At 47.4% G+C, this 18,030-nt stretch overlaps 1 protein-coding gene across 1 annotated transcript in view; it reads left to right on the top strand.

Annotated features, from left to right (window-relative positions):
• Positions 1-18,030, top strand: part of MFHAS1 (malignant fibrous histiocytoma amplified sequence 1) — a 37,266-nt gene that overhangs the window by 8,397 nt on the left and 10,839 nt on the right. The window contains exons 4-5 of the mRNA XM_009893757.1: positions 7-508; positions 707-2,359. Coding sequence (XP_009892059.1) covers positions 7-508; positions 707-2,359 — 2,155 coding nt within the window. The remainder of the gene's footprint in view (positions 1-6; positions 509-706; positions 2,360-18,030) is intronic.

The following is an 18,030-nucleotide window of genomic DNA, read 5'->3' on the forward strand; positions in this document are numbered from 1 at the left end:
CTGCAGCGGCTTAAGATGCTGAACCTCTCCTCCAATCTGATGGGGGAGTTCCCTGCTGCCATCTTGGCGCTGCCCAGCCTGGAGGAGCTCTACCTGAGCCGCAACCAGCTCACCCTGCTGCCCCCTCGCCTCTCTCAGCTCCGCCAGCTCCGTACCCTCTGGCTGGACAACAACCGCATCCGCTACCTGCCCGACTCCATCGTGCTCCTCCACAGCCTGGAGGAGCTGGTTCTGCAAGGCAACCAGATTGCCATCCTGCCCGAGGGCTTCGGGCAGCTCTCCCGCGTCACCCTGTGGAAGATCAAAGACAACCCTCTCATCCAGCCCCCCTATGAGGTATGCATGAAGGGCATCCCTTACATCGCAGCCTACCAGCAGGAGCTTGCCCACTCGCAGCCTGCCCTCAAACCCCGCCTCAAGCTGGTCCTCATGGGCCTAAAGGATGCAGGAAAGACCCTGCTGAGACGATGTCTCATGGAGGAGGATGGACAGAGGGAAGACATAGGAAGTCTGGAGGCAGGGAGCACCCATCCCAGAGGGTGCCCTGGGCAGCAGCAGGACATTGGGAGAGTGCCAGTTGGGTGTTGCCCCTTCCCAGAGCCTCAGGATGCTTCCTTAGCACAGGTACCTGCCACACAGCAGCTGGAACATCTCCCTGTTGAACGGCAGGACATCCCTTCTCACGTACCCTCTCACAGAGTGACAGGGGAAACACTGTGCCCTGCACCGTCACTGCCACCGGATGCCTCCCAAGTATCATCAGGACTGGGACTGTCAGGAGGCAGCAAGGGCATTGAGGTGATGGACTGGACAGCGGATGCAGAGAGGGGCCTGACATTCATTGTGTACGAGCTGGCGGGGGACCCAAGCTATGATGTGATCCAGTCTTTCTTCCTCTCTCCTGGAGCCCTGTATGTGCTGGTGGTGAATTTGAGTGCCTACGTCCCTCAGCACTTCTACCCCTCTGTGGGCTATTTCTTGCACTGGCTCGGTTCCAAGGTGCCCCATGCTGTGGTGTGCATGGTGGGAACCCACGCTGACCTCTGTGCAGAGCGGGAGTTGGAAGAGAAGTGCCTGGACATCCATCACCAGATTGCTCAGCAGGAGAAGAGGGATGCTGAGGGACTCCAGAGCTTGGTCCAGCAGGTGGATGAGGCTCTGGGACAGGACTTTGACCTGCGCTGCTCCAGCCCGCACGCTGCCTTTTATGGGGTCTCAGACAAGAACTTGCGGCGAAAGAAAGCCCAGTTTCAGTACCTTCTCAACCACCGCCCACAGATCCTCTCTCCAGTGCTGCCTTTCAGCTGCTGGGACCGTTGCCAGGTGCGTCGCCTGCGGGACAAGCTCCTCTCAGTGGCTGAGCACCGGGATATCTTCCCAAACCTGCATCGAGTGTTGCCCAAATCTTGGCAAGTGCTGGAGGAGCTGCACTTCCAGCCGCAGGCTCAGCAGCTGTGGCTTAGCTGGTGGGACTCTGCCCGTTTGGGCTTGCAGGCGGGCCTGACAGAGGATCGGCTCCAGAGTGCCCTGTCCTACCTGCACGAGAGTGGGAAGCTGCTCTACTTTGAGGAGCACCTCACCTTGCGGGAGTACGTGTTCCACAACCTGCCACGGCTCATTGACATCCTCAATGTCTTCTGCCAGCGGGATGCCACCGTGCTGCTCCAGAAACTGCTCAGCGACACCCACATTGACGAACTGAGGGCCACTCAGCTCCACCATTACGTGGAAGGGTTCTTGTTGCATGGCCTCCTCCCTGCCCATGTTATCCGTCTCCTTCTTAAGCCTCACATCCAGAGCCGGGAGGATCTGCAGCTCATCCTGGAGCTGCTGGAGAAGATGGGGCTCTGTTACTGTGTCAACAAACCCAAATGCAAACCCCTAAACGGGGCGGCTGCTTGGTACAAGTTTCCCTGCTACGTGAAAAATGAGGTGCCCCATGCAGAGGCGTGGATCAACGGTGCCAATCTGAGTGGACAGTCCTTCGTGGTTGAGCAGCTGCAGATTGAATATAGTTTTCCATTCATTTTCCCACCCGGCTTGTTTGCACGCTACAGCGTCCAGATTAACAGCCACGTGGTTCAGCGGTCAGATGGCAAATACCAGATCTATGCCTACCGGGGAAAGGTGCCCGTGGTGGTGAGTTACCGGCCTGCCAGGGGAGCTCTGCAGCCAGATACTCTGTCTATCGCTAGTCATGCGTCCCTACCAAATATCTGGACAGCTTGGCAAGCTATTACCCCTTTAGTGGAAGAACTGAATGTCCTGCTCCAGGAATGGCCGGGCCTGTACTACACTGTGCACGTCCTCTGTTCAAAGTGCCTTAAAAGAGGGTCACCCAACCCACACACTTTTCCAGGTAAGGCACAGCCCAGCTTGCCTTTCACCTCTCCTGGGGCTTTGGCCCTTCTAGAAGGGAGTCTTACGGTGTTAATCTTAACTCTGTCTTTTTTTTTTTTCTTTTTTTTTTTTTTCTCCTCTGCTCTAACTCCCTTCCCTGGTGACTTGAGTCATGAGAGAAAATATTAGGGTAGCTCCAAGGAGACAGGCTTAAAATAACCCTGTTCTGAGATGAGGGGGGTGTTACATCCCCCTTTGTCTGTGCCTTTTCTTTCTGCTTTTTGGGTTTTGGCCCTTAGCATTGGCAGTGCCATTGTTGAAAAGGCCCTGACCTGTCCTTCTCCTTGTTGTGATTCCTTTGAATGGCACTGCGGGTTTTTTTTCAGAATTCTCTTTACCTTGTGCCTCCCCCTTCCTTGGGGCTATTTGTAAAGACTGATAGAGGCACCTAAAAGACCGCAGGTGGGCCCGGTGTCCCCCTCCACCCCCAAACCCTGGCCTGTACTGCAGCCTTTCTGAATGCAGGAAAGCTCCTGCTGGTAGACAATGGGTGTGTTGGTCTCCATAGCCCTGTATAACAAATGCTTTCTCGTATCTGAGCCCTGTCTCTAGCAGGAAGCATTCCTCCTTCAAGAGAGAGGAATACTCCATCTTCTTTGTTTAAGTGTCTCACCTAGAAGTGATTCCCAGACTGTGCCTTTTGGAGCTATTCTTGAGAGCAATTAATTTCCTTCTTCTCTCCCCCTTCATCTAATGAAAAAAGTGTAGCATCTCGCCTCTGGAATGTGACTAGTTGTGCTTTTTAAAGCTGTCATTTCTAAAGTCGTGATTTTTGTCGGTGATGTTTTCCAGCAGCATCTGTTTTACTTTGTATGCGTGTAGGTACTGCCTCCTAACCTGCGTCCTCCCTCCTCCACTGGGTTTGTTCTGGGGCTTGCGGGGGCCACGGGAAAGGTGCTTTGGTGTGTAAATCTGCGTGAAATTAAAACACTCTGGACTGTAAGCAGACCGCTAGAAAATGTGCATTTTTTACACACACACCCCTCATACCCACCCATGTTGGAAGTATGTTGGAATATTCTTTATTTACAGGTAGCCTAAAATTGTGTGGGAACTGAACTGTGATTTGAGTCAAAGCAAGCAGTGGTGAGGAATTGGTTTGTAAGCAAATGTGAATAATGTGTGGTTTTGGGATTTGCTTTTTGTTTTGTTTTTCTCTGGACCTTGAAAATAAGGAGATGCTGTTTGCCCCTCAGCCTGTGTCCTGGCTCCGTTGACTGCATCTCCTTCTAAACTGTGCTGCCTTATGTAAGAGCTGTTGGACTGGAGGGGGGTGAACCCATGCTGTGAGAGTTGCTGAGTGGTATATGCAGGCTGGGTCTTGCTGCTTGGGACAATGTCATCTGCTTGCCAAAAAAAATCCCTGAAGACTAAAAAACACAGAACCCCTAAAAAAAAAAAACCACCCCAAACCAACCAAACAAAAAAATCCTCACCAAAATCAGCCAAGAGAGCAAACTGTGTGTGCAGGTGTGATGGGTGGCTATTGAAGGTGTAGCTTGTGAATAATTCAGAACTGCAGTCACGTATCTTCTTTTTTCTCTTTTTTTTTGTGAATGTTTTGTGGATGATCCTTTTTTTCCCTGCTGAGTAGATGATGCTTTAAAAGTGAAATGTGAAGAGGAGCCGGACTGTCTGCAGACGATTGGCATCTTTGCAGACCAGTGACAGTCAGAGCAGGTCTGGAAGCATCAGAGGGGCATTGAAATCAAAGGGGCTTTTCCTTTGGATTTGGCTGTGCCATATACGATTCCTTAGGGGAAGGTTAGGAGCCAGGGTGGGTCTGCTGGGAAGGGGAGGCGCAGGTGAGCAGTGCATCGTTGGGCACGGGAGGAGCAGGGGCTTGCATGCCAGGCCTCCAAATGCCGCCTTGGTGATGCTGCCTGTGGAAAGGGGATTGCAGCATTTCCAAAGCTCTCTAGGGGAGAAATCAGGCCTCGCTGCCAGGGGCACAGGACAGCCCAAGTGGCTATGCCTTGGCGTAGGGGGTGACTCTCTTAACATGAGTACTATGCAAGTCTAGTTGTGGGAAGAACATGTTGAGAAGACAAATGTGTTTCAAAGGCAGGGCTAATCTGTGGAAGTGCTGAAGAGTGATTTAAAGGCTGCAATTAATTGAGAAACCTGCTTTTCTTCTTGCATGATGTTTAAATCTAGCCCAGCTATGACCTGGATTGTATGAAAAATGTGAACCATCATTTGGCTTGGGGAGGCCTGTATGTCTGCATTTAATCTAAAATATTCCTTGCTGTGTATCTGCTCTATGAATAAAAGACTGTTTAGGAGCCCCTAAATGGCAATTGTGAAGCTGAAGACTTCCCCCCCCTCTGCCCCCCACCTGATTTTATTCATCTGGAGGTGTGTGTGTTTAAAGTCATGCTGCCAAGCTTGCTCTTGTACAAGCAAAGTTTGGTTGGCATCACTTTTAACAGGGTGTAGGAAAGAGATGGGTCTAATGTTACAAAAATGTGTAGTGAGAGAGATGACTGTTTCTTTCCAAGCTTTTCCAGCGGAAATCCCTGGCAATTACAATGCTGCTTATTCTTAAATAGGGCTGTGGTCTTTTTAGGACTGCACTGAAGAACTGCTTTGCAGCCTGTTGACCTTAATAAGGGAAATATTTCTGTGGAGACACTGCCAAATTTGTGCTCAAAAATGGAAGTGCAGTCTGGCTGTGTGTCTGGTTGTGCAATCTGCGTCGTCATTCATGAAACTGATGATGCATTCTTTGGTCATCCTAAATTTTCATTGGAATCCCTTTCAAAGAGGGGACTTGTTTGCTTGTGAGTTGAGGATTAGTCCTTGCTTTTCCTCTCCTTCACTTCCCTCTCAGTCTTCCATGTGCACGCTCCATTGATAATACACACAGAAACTGTGTAAGAACAAGCTAGTGTGTATAGAATTGGTTTATAAGAATTGAGATTCTGTATTCAGTCTTCTGATGGTTTATTGCAAACAAACAGTGAATGAAACTGATATAAAAAATGCCTTGATAGGGTCCTTTTAAGGAAGTTTTCATGTTTGAAACAGTTTTGTAGCTGGGTGAAATAGTAATTGAATTGGCATCTGAGCTGGAATCTCAGTGTGCTTTGAGGCTGCAGTCATCCACTGAGCTGATAAGTGGTGTGTTGAATTTTTTTTTCTTTTACATTTGCATTATATATAAATAAAAGTATCCCTGCCAGGCTAAGGAAGGTATATCCCTGCTTGGAGTGACCAACAATAATAGTTCACCACTCCCAAGAAGATGAGACTTCAGTTGTGTTGTTGCAGGCCTTATGAAATGCTGTGATTTTGTATGTGATGTTCTTTTAGCCCCTGGACTGAACGGATTTTGGGTTGTTTGTGTCCCATAAGCTATTAAGTGACTTGGGACGGGGGTGGTGGAGGTGGTTTGCTGTCTGTCTGATAGCAGACACATGTGCTTTGTTTGGACAAATAAGTGTAGATTTTCCAAGCTTGCCTTCATGTGCACCTGCTGACTGCACTGCTGGTGTCTACTCTTGCCATGCACTAGGTTGGGCCTGGGCCACCCTGGACTCTTCCAGGCTGTAGACTGCACAAGGTGTTCTGATTTCCAGTGTGTGATCCTTTTGGTGTCTGGGGTAGGGGGAATTGAGTTTGAGCAGTGGTTTTCCGTTATTCCTGTCTGTGTGAACACAGACATAAGAAAGCCAGGGACTTTGTCCATTGCAGAAAACGGGCAAAATGCTGTCACAAGCAAGACAGGATGATCTGGGTTTTTACAGATTAAAAATGTGACAACAGACAGAAAGCCACGGGCAAAGATACTGTGTGTGAGGGTAGCAGCCCCTCTCCAAAAGGACTCTGCAAAGTTGTTGGGGAGCTTTGAAAGATGCTGGAGGACTGACAAGAGGTGTCCTGTGGAGAGGAAGTGCACATCTCCTGCCTGCTTGCTGCCCACTTCCTAAGGTATTGGAACAGGGAGGAGATGACAAGCCTCTACTTTGCCTGTCTCCCACGTCAAAGGTGAGCAGAAGCAAGGATTGCATGCCAGTCACCTTCAGGGGTACAGATGGAGGTATTATAGCGTAGATCCCCTGTGAGACTCTGTGTCGTGGCCAGAGCAGGGCTAATTCTAGGCCACCTTATTCATGTGATTGGAAATCAACTGTGCTCACCATTACTGCTTTGGAGTCAAAAGCAAGCATGAACTCCCTTGGTGGCTGGGATGGAGTTAGGAGATAGAGAGATGGAAGATTCCACAATGTGTCACGCTGTCAAGTCCCGTGCAAGCTGAGGAGGGAGCAGGTGCGACTTGTTTTGTCAGAAGGGCCCAGAAGTTGCTCCAAAATCTGAGCTGCCTTTCAATGAAAGGCTGATGTCAGGTATCTAATTGTTCTTTCTAATTAAATTGTAAGTGGCTGGGTTTTTTTCACAGACAATTGCAGTAGAGCAACACCTGCTTGTTACAGAGCCTGATGCTAGCATTTGGCAGTCTTTTATTTTCCCTGTTTGAGGGTGGAGTCTTTTTTGCTTGACTTTCAGAGCAGATGCTGCAGTTGTTTTGGGGCTGTTGTCACCTTCTGAAGGCTGTGGCTTCAGCGGAGTACTGTGGTGTAATCGGAGACAGTAGGGCAAGACTTGAGCACAGTGGGAACACCGAACATGGATGGTCTGGGTGGCAGGAGAAAGATGAACAAGGCCCTCTGGTTCAGAAGAGAACAAATCAGTTGCTGAACTTGGGGAAGCTCTAGTATTTATTGTTTAGCTTACCAACAAGAGCTGATTTCTGTGGTGCTGAACCTTGAGTGGTGTGACTTGCTGTACATAATGGTGTAGAAACACGGTCTATTTACCTACAGGGATTTTTAGAGATTTCTTTCATGTTAAGCTGCGTGTTGCATGGTGAGCTTTTGAGGTCCTCTTGCTTGGTGGCTGTGGTAGGGCATCCTGTAATTTAAACAACACGTTCAGGAAAGAGACAACAGATGTTTCATGATCTCGGAGGAGGCAGAGAAATTGCCAGAGGAAGAGTGTGGTGTGCAGTGTGGATGGCTGCCATGGGACTGTGCCTGGTGGGGTGTAGGTGTGGGAACCAGTCCTTGGGGAGAACTGGAGTAGCCAGCACAGAGCTGGGCTTGTGCCTGACGGTCTGGCTCAGGGTGACGCAGGAGTAGAAGGAACTAACTCAACTGTGGATGCCAGAAGAGAGGCTGAGGCTTTGAGTTGCTTTCTTAAAGCTGTCTTGCTGCCTCCACTGTTTGGTGACCTTGTATTGTGTGCATTGCTTTGTGTGTGTTTGGGGGCCTTTTTTTTAAAGGCTCCTAATATGGAACTTCCTAATATCACTGGAAATTAGGATGGCAACATACATATTTAACACTGCTTGAAGGGATCCTCTTCCTTACGCAAAAAGTTCCTACATGTTTCTGCTAAAGGAAGGGTTTCCTGGTATGTCAGCTTGGTACAAGAAAACTCTTTGGGTTTGTTCCGTAACAGCTTGTCTTGCCCTGCCTTGTTCCCAATGGGAGTCATCTCTGGGCTTTGGGCCTCTGGATTTTGAGCTGCCATCACTGAACCAGGGAAACAATAGACTTGGTTGAGTGGATCTTTTTGGTTTGGTTAGTGAAGCAAAGCAGAGTTCTTGGCTTTTAATGCATTACTTTTTTTTTTGTTTGTGTTTTTTATTTTTACAGTCACTGAAATTTGTCTTTGCAGGAAATGACCTGTAAAAGAGATGCTCAGTACCAAATGATTCTTTGTTTCATTGCATGAGAACTATTTAAAAGCTACTGACTGTGGGGGTGAGATAAAATGTTAGTGTAGGTTTTCACCTCTCCAGAGTCAATTGATTACACGAGGACTGATTTTTTTTTTTTTTTTTTTTTTGCTCTGCTTCAGCACGCTGTGGACACAGCTGTCAGGAAACATGCTTTGCTTCCCGCTGTGTGCACACACTTCTGGTGGTGTGGTGCCTCTTTCTAAAAACACTTAGGTGTGAAAAGTTTTTCCATGTAAGTTTGGTTGAGAGGTGTCATGTGCATGATCCCCAATGCAGATACATTGCAAGGTCCTACTCCTTTTGCATCACAGGAGAGGATGGTGGGAAATCGCCAATATGCTGGATCTTTGTTGTCTTTTGGCGATGTTGTGAACAAGTTATGTGACATTGGGATAGAGCTCTGAAAAAACAAGTGTCAGTTTAAAAGCGATACATGAGTGCATCTGGTAGGTAATTCTCCTGTATGCTGTGGCGCATTGTTGCATTTGCAGTATTAAGCAGGTAATTGTGGTAGCCTAGCATGCTGTCCAGTTAGTGATTTGCTAATAATAGTGCAGGCTAGTTGTTTGGCTCTTGAAAACAATTTGCCAGGGGATAAGGCAGAAGACGTATTTAATGAAAATTTCTGTGTCGGCTTTGAATTCTTAGAAGTCGAGTACAAGAGTTTTTTACTACTTTTTTTTTTTTTCCCTTCTGTCCTGAGTAGAAGAAGAATAATCTCTGCAGATAAGTAAAGATAACTGTATCTGGGGGGTGAATACAAGATGATTAGTTACTTCCTTTTATCTCCCTCTCCTTGCTTGCCGTATGCTTGCTGTACAGATGTGGGCAACTGTTGAGAGTAAGCAGGGTGGCTTGTGCCAAATAAGGTGACCTCTTCTCAGGTGAGCTTGTGGGATGCCAGTTTAAGGATGCTGTATTTAAGTGAGCACCTTGTAGGGACAAGGAGTGGGGAGAAAGTCCTTAAAGTACCCTGTCAATTATAACAATCAAACTCCTTGCTGCTGCAAACAAAATGTGTGGGTGCTTTTGCCTAGATAAGAACATATCTGGGTCTGAGAAAGCAGTGCAGCTGGGTTGTAGGAGTCTCAGCCTGCCTCCTTGGTCTGCTGTAGGCTGATCTCCTTGCCCACAGCAGGAGAGCTGATGGAATTCTGGTGACCACAGTGTGAAGGAACTGTGTCTCATACAGAGATGAGCAGGCCTTGGCAATTTTAGAAGCTGTTGAGTGGATGGAGTTTATAGCTTGTAATGGGAAGATCACCTGTGTGGATGTGGCCTTTGTTCCAGCTGAACAGCTGAGATTTGTCCTCTAGCAGTTTCTTTGTTGGGAACCAGATGCAAGAACTGGGGTTAGGGCGTTCAAGACCTGTGAAACAATTGGCTGGTTGGCTTTGGGAGAAATGTTATTTGGGGTGTTCAGCTGGACCATCTTTGAGGGCTTATGGTTCTGTCCCAGCAGGCTGCTGGAGGATGAAGTCATATTGTACTTGTGGTATTCTCCTGGCTAAAGCTTGATCCTGAATGTTCAGATTGGGTTGCCAATGTGGTCAGTGGCAGTGTAGTTTAGGACTGATGCAGGCTCAGTGGTTAGGGGTGACTTGCCTGTGGCCAGTGGATGGAGTCTGTGTTCAGACTGAGTTGTCACTGCTGGAGTGCTTGCCTGCTTGAGCTGGTTGTGGTTTAAAGTAAAACCTTAATTTTAGACTTTTTTCCTAGTGGTCGTTCTCAGGAACTCTGTGCTTCTCCAGAAGGAGACACCTTCTTCATGTTTTTTGCTGTGACTAGGTTGTACTCCTGGGAACGGGTGTGAAGCTGGCCTAGGACTTACAGACTTTACAAGGTAACATTAATTTTGAATTGACAGTTCTGCATGGCAAGCTCTGCATGAACTGGATGACAGCTTTGAGGTGAGCTTGGCACTTCTGTGAGGAAATCCGTGAGGCTTAGCGCTTTGTGAGGATCAGGCTACAGTGAACTGTGGAGGCAAGTAAACTTCAGAGCAAAACAAAGCGGCATCTCAAATCCTGTTCAGACCTGCCTAGTTTTGCTACATGCTGACTGGGAGGTGATGCTTGAATACTCCAGAAAGAAGCTGTATTGTTGATCTAGGTTACATTGAATTGTGCTGATGAGATGATGGGAGACTTACGCTGGGCTTTTGTTAGTGGGGTTTCACAAGCTTGGCTAAGTGCATCTCTGTAAGGCCCTTTATGAAAGTAATACCAGGATATCTTCCCCTTTACCTGGTGTTAGGGTGGTGCTTGCCAAGCATCCAGTTTAGATAAGCATTTTTATTTGTGCTATATGAGAGGGAACCCAGAACATAGTGGGAGATGTCCATCCTTCTTCACCTGGTATCCATCGCTTTCTGTAGAGTTTTCAGTCTCTCTCTGTTACAGTGTAACAGGAAGGAAACAAAGAAAGGTACAACAGTGGTAGGACAGGGATTTGTGGACCTCGTGCTGTGATCGATGATAAAACTAACATCGCAGCGTTTTGTCCTAACAGAGTGTAAGGCTGTGGCACACTTTGCTCAAGACTTGTCTCTCAATTGATCTGTATGTAGTAACTCTCCAATTTCTGTGTGTTAAATTACTCTTGGAGCATGTTCTTTGCATTTTTAGCAGGTGTTTTCCTCTCCAGCAATACAGAGTGAGCAGTGGCCTGTGGTAAGGCATGGACCCTGCCCTGTAGCAGGGTAGGGTTGTTGATGAGCTTCCTAAAACATTAATAGGCCATGGTTTCTACAGCACCAAAATCTGCAGGGGTTGGCTTGGGACAGAGGTGCTTGACCTAATTTGCTTACCCTGTATCTAGCTGCTGTTTCTGGCATGTGAAACCATACAGTGGAAAAATATTGAAGGCGAACACAGTGTTCTTGCTTGACTTCAAGAGACATTTCCAGCACATTTTTTGCCTTTGTATCAATGCAAGGCTGGCAGCAGAGGACTGCTAGAGAGACTGATTTGTCCCAAACCTACCACAAAACAAGTGCCCTCCCATCTAGTAAGGCCCCTTGCTATGTGGTCAACAAGCAGAGGGTGAGCTTCCTGCATCAAGAAGAAACATGCATCTCTGTTGTGTGGCCTCTGAAACATTATGGTGGGCACAACAGAACTGCAAAATTGTCCTGCAGCGCAGACACCCTGCTGCATCTCCAGCTGTTGTGGACCGTTTAATACCTTTCTTCACTCGATGTGTCCTCCTTAGATGAAGCAGTCAGGTATGGATAGCAGGCAATTTTTCTCTGAACAGATAATGTTAGAAAGCTAAGAATTAGCAATGTGCAGAGCTGTAATGCACAGGAAAAGAATGTGGAGGATGAATAGGCGGGAACCTCTGTCTGAGACTGACTGCCTGACATCAGTCTTTTAGTGTAAGTATTCCTGTTGCCTGTGTTTGAACAGTTGCATTTTCATCGATCTCATTAAAATTCTCAGATAAATCGAGATCAATCAAGAATGAAGGACCCAAAAATGGGGTAATGGCTGGGGACAGTGATCCATTCTGAAAAGCAATCATCTCATATTGACCATCCTGATATTAGCATTTGTATCTTTCCACCCTCCCTCTGTATTTATACTGTGTATAATTCACTAGTCTGTAGACATGTTCTCCTCTACTACATTGTGGGGAAAAATAGCATCATTTTCAAATTGCTAAACTTAGCACTTTTCAGGATTACATCCTCAACAGATAGTGAGATGCAGCTGTAAGTATTGCAGTGTGTTATGGGGAATGTTTCAGAGTATTTATGCCAGATTCATTTGTTTTTTCCTCAAAAAGGGCTGAACAGCTGAGGCCTTGTCTATATGGGAGCAAAGGGGACTTGGGGCAGCTACAAAAATTAGACGTCCCCTTCCTTTTGTAATTCCTCATACTCTTCTCTATCTGTGAAGCAGGGAGTGTCTCACAGGAGCAATGACGTTCCTTAGCAAGGGGATTTGGTCATGATGGGGGAGCAATGATGTTCCTTAGCAAGGGGATTTAGTCATGATGGGGGAGCAATGACGTTCCTTAGCAAGGGGATTTAGTCATGATGGGACCCATAGGAGCTGGAGCAGAAGAGATGGTAAGGAGGTAGCTGAGCTGCTCAGCACAATTGTAAGATGTGTAGCATGGAAGGCGTCTTGCAAATTGCAGACTTGCCCAGGAGCTGCCCAAGGCCATGGAGAACTGTAAATCCAGACAAACTGGTGTCAGACTGAGCAACAGCTGTGTGGTGCCAAACTTTCACTCAGTGATGGGGAACTGTTCCTGGGTTCAAACTGGTTTTAAAGAGCACTATAAGTTGAGGGTACAGCTACTGGCTTGGCCTCCACTGCCTTAATGTGGGCTCTGAGCCAGCCAGCCTCAATCCCACCGTTACCCCTTTTGAGTGACTCCACCTTGCACCACCACATCGCCCCAAGCAGTGAGAGCTGGGATGATCAGTACTAGCTCAAAGTAGCCCTTTGGATGGGTTAGCTTTCCTGGGGAAGCCTCATCTGGGCTGTGTCTTCAGGAAGCCAGCATGCTGTGTCTGGAGAGGAGCAAGCAGGCGGACCTCTTCTGCACTGCAGGGGCATCCCAGGCATGGGGAGAGGCACAGACTTACCCTGTTGATAAGTCTGCTGCTGCAAAGGAGGGGCGGAGGGTTTTGAGTGTGTTTCCTCTCCTGGTCTGCATGGTGCTTCTTACCCCCTTGCTGTCTGTGGCTGTATTTTACAGGCAGAACTGCTGGATGGGGTCAAATGTGCTTGGTGGCAGGTTTCCAAACCAGGGAGTCAGCAGCAAGCACCAGGCCTACTTACATGCGTTGCGTAACCAGATGAGTTTTCAGCTCCCTGTGCGTTTCTGTAAATCTTCCTTTTGAACAGGTTCTTTCTTTGAGTGAGATTTTGATGGTCTCATTTCAGATAACGATGCACGCACTGCATATGGAAAATTCTTGTGTCCAAATGACTCTGGTTTATCACAGTGTCTAAACTTAGGAAATCTATCAAAAAGCTTCCCCTTCCTGTGATCTGACATAACATTTTGTGGTCGCTGTTATTTTTACTATGGAACAGCTTAAATCTATTTTCGTTGGGCACTAAGTGATGGCTACAGTGCAAAAGACATTTGTTTCTGTGGAGTAACGTGGCTGTGCTGCAGCTTCAGGGCTCTGAGGGCAGTCTGCTTGTGCTGGGCTCGTGCCAGCACGGCGTCGGGGCTCCCTGGCAGTCCTGCTCAGCTCTCTCGAGCCCTCTCCGCTCAGCAGAGGGTCTCTGGGCCTCCCCACCTTGCTCTGGGGCTCAGTGCTCTCTTTTAAAAGAGAGCAGTAAACCCTTCACTCTGAGAGCAGTTAACTTTTTCAGCATCTTGAAGATGTAGTGAGTGGCAGTGGTGATGGATTTTAACACCCCTCCCCACTCTCTGTCATCCAAATTCTCAGTGTTTCACTGTCACCAAAGTAAGGAGACAACTGCATGTGCGATGGGAGTTTGTGCAGGAACCAGTCAAGCCTCTGGCTTCACAGATCTCTTTTAATACATGGAATTCTTTTCACTGTACCCCCTTACAGACCAGGACTGAGCCATCCCAGGCTTGAAAATGCACTGCTGGAATCATGGCCTGCTAGATCACCTAGAGCTCTTGGTGTCAGGAATATATAATTCAAGCTTTCAAACTTTTTTACTGTTGGGTATGTTTTTAAATCAGCTCCTTCTTTGTTAAAGCTAGATCTGTGGAGCTTTGAGCTTGTATCTTAGTATAGCTGACTGCTCTGCTTCAGCTGCCTTCCGACTTGTTTCTGAACATCCCACGCTTGCTTTCACATTGACATGGGAGTGAAGGCAGACAACTGGGACATTGGGAAGAGATACCATGTGCTTGCTGGCTACAGTATCCCAGAGTTCTGAGCAAGAATTTCTTTCTTTCCTTTTTTTTTTTTTTAAGCTTCTGGTGGACAGTCGTGCAGAAATGTTTAGTGGGTGACAATGGAGGCGACGTGAGCCTCACTCTGGAACTTCAGTCATCTCCAGGTACTTTTGCCCTGCTCTGTGACAGTGCTGGAGCACTACATGGGGAATGAAGCTCCTGTGTGCTTTGTCCTCACTAACATGTCTTGTCAGATCTGTTTACCTGAACCTGTGCTATTGGGGGTTTTGGGCAGGGAGTCTTGCTGACGCACATGAAGCAGAAGCCTGTGATCTAGTCTTGGTGCCATTTTCATGACCACTTTAGTAAGTGAGAAGTTTGTAATTTCTCAACGGAACATGCGTGTGCCCAGAGGGAGCCCTACAGACTCTGTGGTGATCGTTACTGGATTTTGGCAAGATCTTAAGCGATGCTTGCATGGGCAAGTAATTCAGCTCAGCAAGTGGCTGCTCTAGTCAGTTTGGAGCTTTCCTAGGATGAGATGCTGAAATAAATGATCAAGAGTTGAGTCTTGTGGACATCTTTCCCCAAGCAGTTTATTTGTGCTTCAAAGGTTCAGCCAAAGTAAAGACTTTTTTGATCAAAGAAGAGTTTGGGAACCTTCCTTTGGGATCAGCGGGAAAAAATAAGTACCTTTCTCTGACATCTTTTGCAGCAGAAAGCTACCATGAAACTTTTGAAGCTGCCTGTTGTTTTTAACTTGTTCCTTGTCCTTCGAAATAAATCTCCTCTTTCTTCTATGGCAAGAGAGAGCCTAGCACGTTATGTACATACACACATATGCATTTTTGAGTGCCTGCAGTGAAGCTAAACACAATGTTAAGAAAACGTTGCCAAACAAGGCAAGACCATGCTCAAGTTAGTGATTCACAACACCGAAATGATTTAAAAAAAAAATAAAATAAAATAAAAAAACCCCCAAACCATTGGGTTGAAGAGGGTGTGATGAGAGGAGATGCTTGATGGACTGGTTTGGGGAGTGCAGTAGGCGGTCTCTGAATCTGTGACTTGGATTTCTGGCACAGAACTTCGCAGGCGCTAAAAAATGCGCTTTCTGTTCAAAGCTGGCAGCTGCGAACATGGCTGGGTGTCTTCAGCCAGGGGAAGCTGAGCAGCGTGGCCATTCACCTGCTGCGTGGCTGCTCCTGCCCCTGGATAGCAGGGTGGATGCTGGCAGGGTGGATGCTGGCAGGGTGGCACTTGTAGGGAGGTCGGGCAGCTCGAGTGCAGTTTTTGCCCGGCCACTAGTTCATTGCCCGCATGGCATGACAATTTGTCATGGTTTATGCCACACCCATGGCCAGGCTCCAGGTCAGAGGTTTGTCACTCTTACCTGTGTTTCCTGAAGTATTTAATAGCAGTATTCCCCTGAAGCAGCACCTCTGGTTGAAAGCCATGTCGCAAACCAGCCTCTGCTCTGCAGCTGCTGCGTCATGCAAGCCTCGCGCATGATTCTGCGTCTTGGGGATGTACCAAGTGCGCCCAGCCCCATCTGAGCCTTGCCAAGTGAGTATTGGGACTGGGAGCTGCCCACAAAATTGTGGCTCTGCTGGAGACAGCATTTTTGCCACTTGTTCTGTGCTGCTTTATCCCCAGTTGCATAATGCAGCGTGATGTGGATAATCCAGTCATCATTACAAAAGGATTTAAAACTCCTTTTTAATCAGAAGTCATTTTTAATAAGGCTTTGCCTTGCTTGGAGAACTGTTTTCTTGACTTGTGTGTGTTAAGAAAAATGCAGGAGGCTGATGGGGGTGGGAGGGAGCCAGATCACGGAGAAGGGACACAAGTGCCTCTGGCTCCCAGGCAGCTGCTGCTGAAGTTCAGAGCTGTGGGACACATTCTCCACTAGCACCAAGCAGTCCTTATGTGTGCAGATAGGAGCAGCCAGTAGGTGTGTGTTTTCTCTGAATTTTTCCCTCACAGAGCAAACTGTTAGTGGTGGTGGAGGGAAGGAAAGGCTCACACTTGTCCAGTCTGGCTCCTGTTCCCCCTTTAAACTCTCAAAACACTGGTGGTCCTCCAGGGCCTCCTGCATCTCAGAACAAATTCTGATCCTGGACAAAGCGCCGCAGAGGAGGGGATGCTCTTTGCTTCTCTTGTAATGGCCTTTTGTATAAGTTTGTGTGTGATTGACCTTATTTCTTTGGTTGTTGCTCTGCCGTTGTATTGTGGAAAGTGCACTGTCTAAAATAACGTGTGATCTCTGAGTAGCTCTGAAACGTGCCGTCTTCTCCTGTATGCCAGCATTTTGCCCACTGCCCTGGCAGAAGACATCTCTTGAGCTGCCATTTCTGCTTCACCTCCCCTCAGAGAAAGCCTGGTTGGGGCCTGAACTCCAGCACTGAATGCTGTTTCGGAGCAAGCGTCCTGCCGATGCCTGCTTTTCCAGTCCCAATAGCCCTTGCTCTTGGGGGTCTCTTGACCATACGCTTAAGATCTCCCTGAGTCTTTCCTCGTTGATCAGTATAAGTAAATGCCTGGGAAGTTTTAAGGTTATTTCTTGGCAAGACCGATCCCTCTAAGTGCATTGGTGCTGGGCACATCCAGAGGAGAGCCAGCCAGCTTGCAGTTCAGGTGGCTTGGTGAAACATCTGAATGAGAGGGGGCCAAGGTTGTGGTACAATGACACCGGTGAGCATGTATCTCAGAGTCATCCCCCTGGTGGAAGGCTGCCTGGAGAAAACCTGGAAGTAATACAGGTTTGCAGCGCAAATAGTTAGGGGGCCAAGAAGGAGCTCAGCTTTGTCCTGGAGTCCCGTGGTGGAGCAGGCAGCTCCTGGGAAGGTACAGGGGGGGTAGAGGAGATGATAAAAGAGTGAAATGTTCTCCTGGCAATGCTGCTGCCTCCCTGGGAGGCTGATGAGTTGTTTACAGCCCCCAGGGCTCCTTCCTGTTTCAGTAGCAAACACGACTGCCTCAGAAGCGATTTTTAAACAGTGAAGACGGATGCTGCAGTTTATTTTTGGGCACTGAGAACCCCAGACCAGATGGCATTTAGCAGGCAATGAACTCTGCAGGAGTTAAGTAGCAAAGCTATTGTTTCTGAACTCGCATGACTTATCGTTTTGGAAAGCGTTCCAGTGGCAGAATAAAAAGTAGTAAGAATTGGTTTCAGCAGAGGTGGTAAAATAATCTATAATGTTAAGTCCATAAATAAGCACTTTCCCATGGGGCAAAGGTGTTTGTAAGCAAAAGCTAGTTATTGCCTTGATTTACAGCTGTTAGTTCTCACCTGTTTGGATATTAGGGAGTAAGTGGGTTTAGAGAAAAAAAAAAAAAGATATAAAAGATTAATTCCCATCCCCTCTGGAAAAGGGGACAAGTAGAAAAAGATTTTGTAAAGCTCTTAATAGTAAAAGGACAGACAGAGCTTTGTTCTTGACTGTTGAGCAGTGCAAAGCCAGCAGCTCACTGAGACTTCAAAGACAGCAATTTTGGTAATAACAAAAATACTTTAAACCAAACGAATGGAGAAGATTTGAAACAAAAATCAGTTATCTACTTCTGCTGGCATAGGGAAACTCAGGCTCTGAGCTCTGTGGAGTGCTGCTTGGGGACAGCCACGTGCACCAGCAATGCTTTTATGGAAGACCCCAGCCTTACCCATGAGACCAAGAGGATCTGGCCACTGGTCTCAGTGCTCTGCTCCTTTGATTTCAGCCATATAGCTTCACCCAAATCTATATCACGCTCTGTCTTGCAAGAAACTCATGACTACATCCTTAGGTCAAGTAACTTCAGTGTAAAGGGGAAAAAATATGCAGAGAAGGAAGTTAGATCTGATGCCCTTGTAATTATGGAAATTTCTGTGATCCTGCAGGTTCCTACTCAGCTAAAGCCATACCTGTGGTCAGCATGTCGTGTGGTGTTAGTTATTAACTAGCAGGAAGTGGGTAGCTTTGTAGGAGAAGCACCAAGGAGGCATTTAGCTCCAATTAAGCACAAGCCTAGAATAAATTCTGTGATGTACATGCATA

Source organism: Charadrius vociferus, unplaced genomic scaffold, assembly GCF_000708025.1.
Source record: "Charadrius vociferus isolate BGI_N301 unplaced genomic scaffold, ASM70802v2 scaffold59, whole genome shotgun sequence".
Taxonomy (NCBI): domain Eukaryota; kingdom Metazoa; phylum Chordata; class Aves; order Charadriiformes; family Charadriidae; genus Charadrius; species Charadrius vociferus.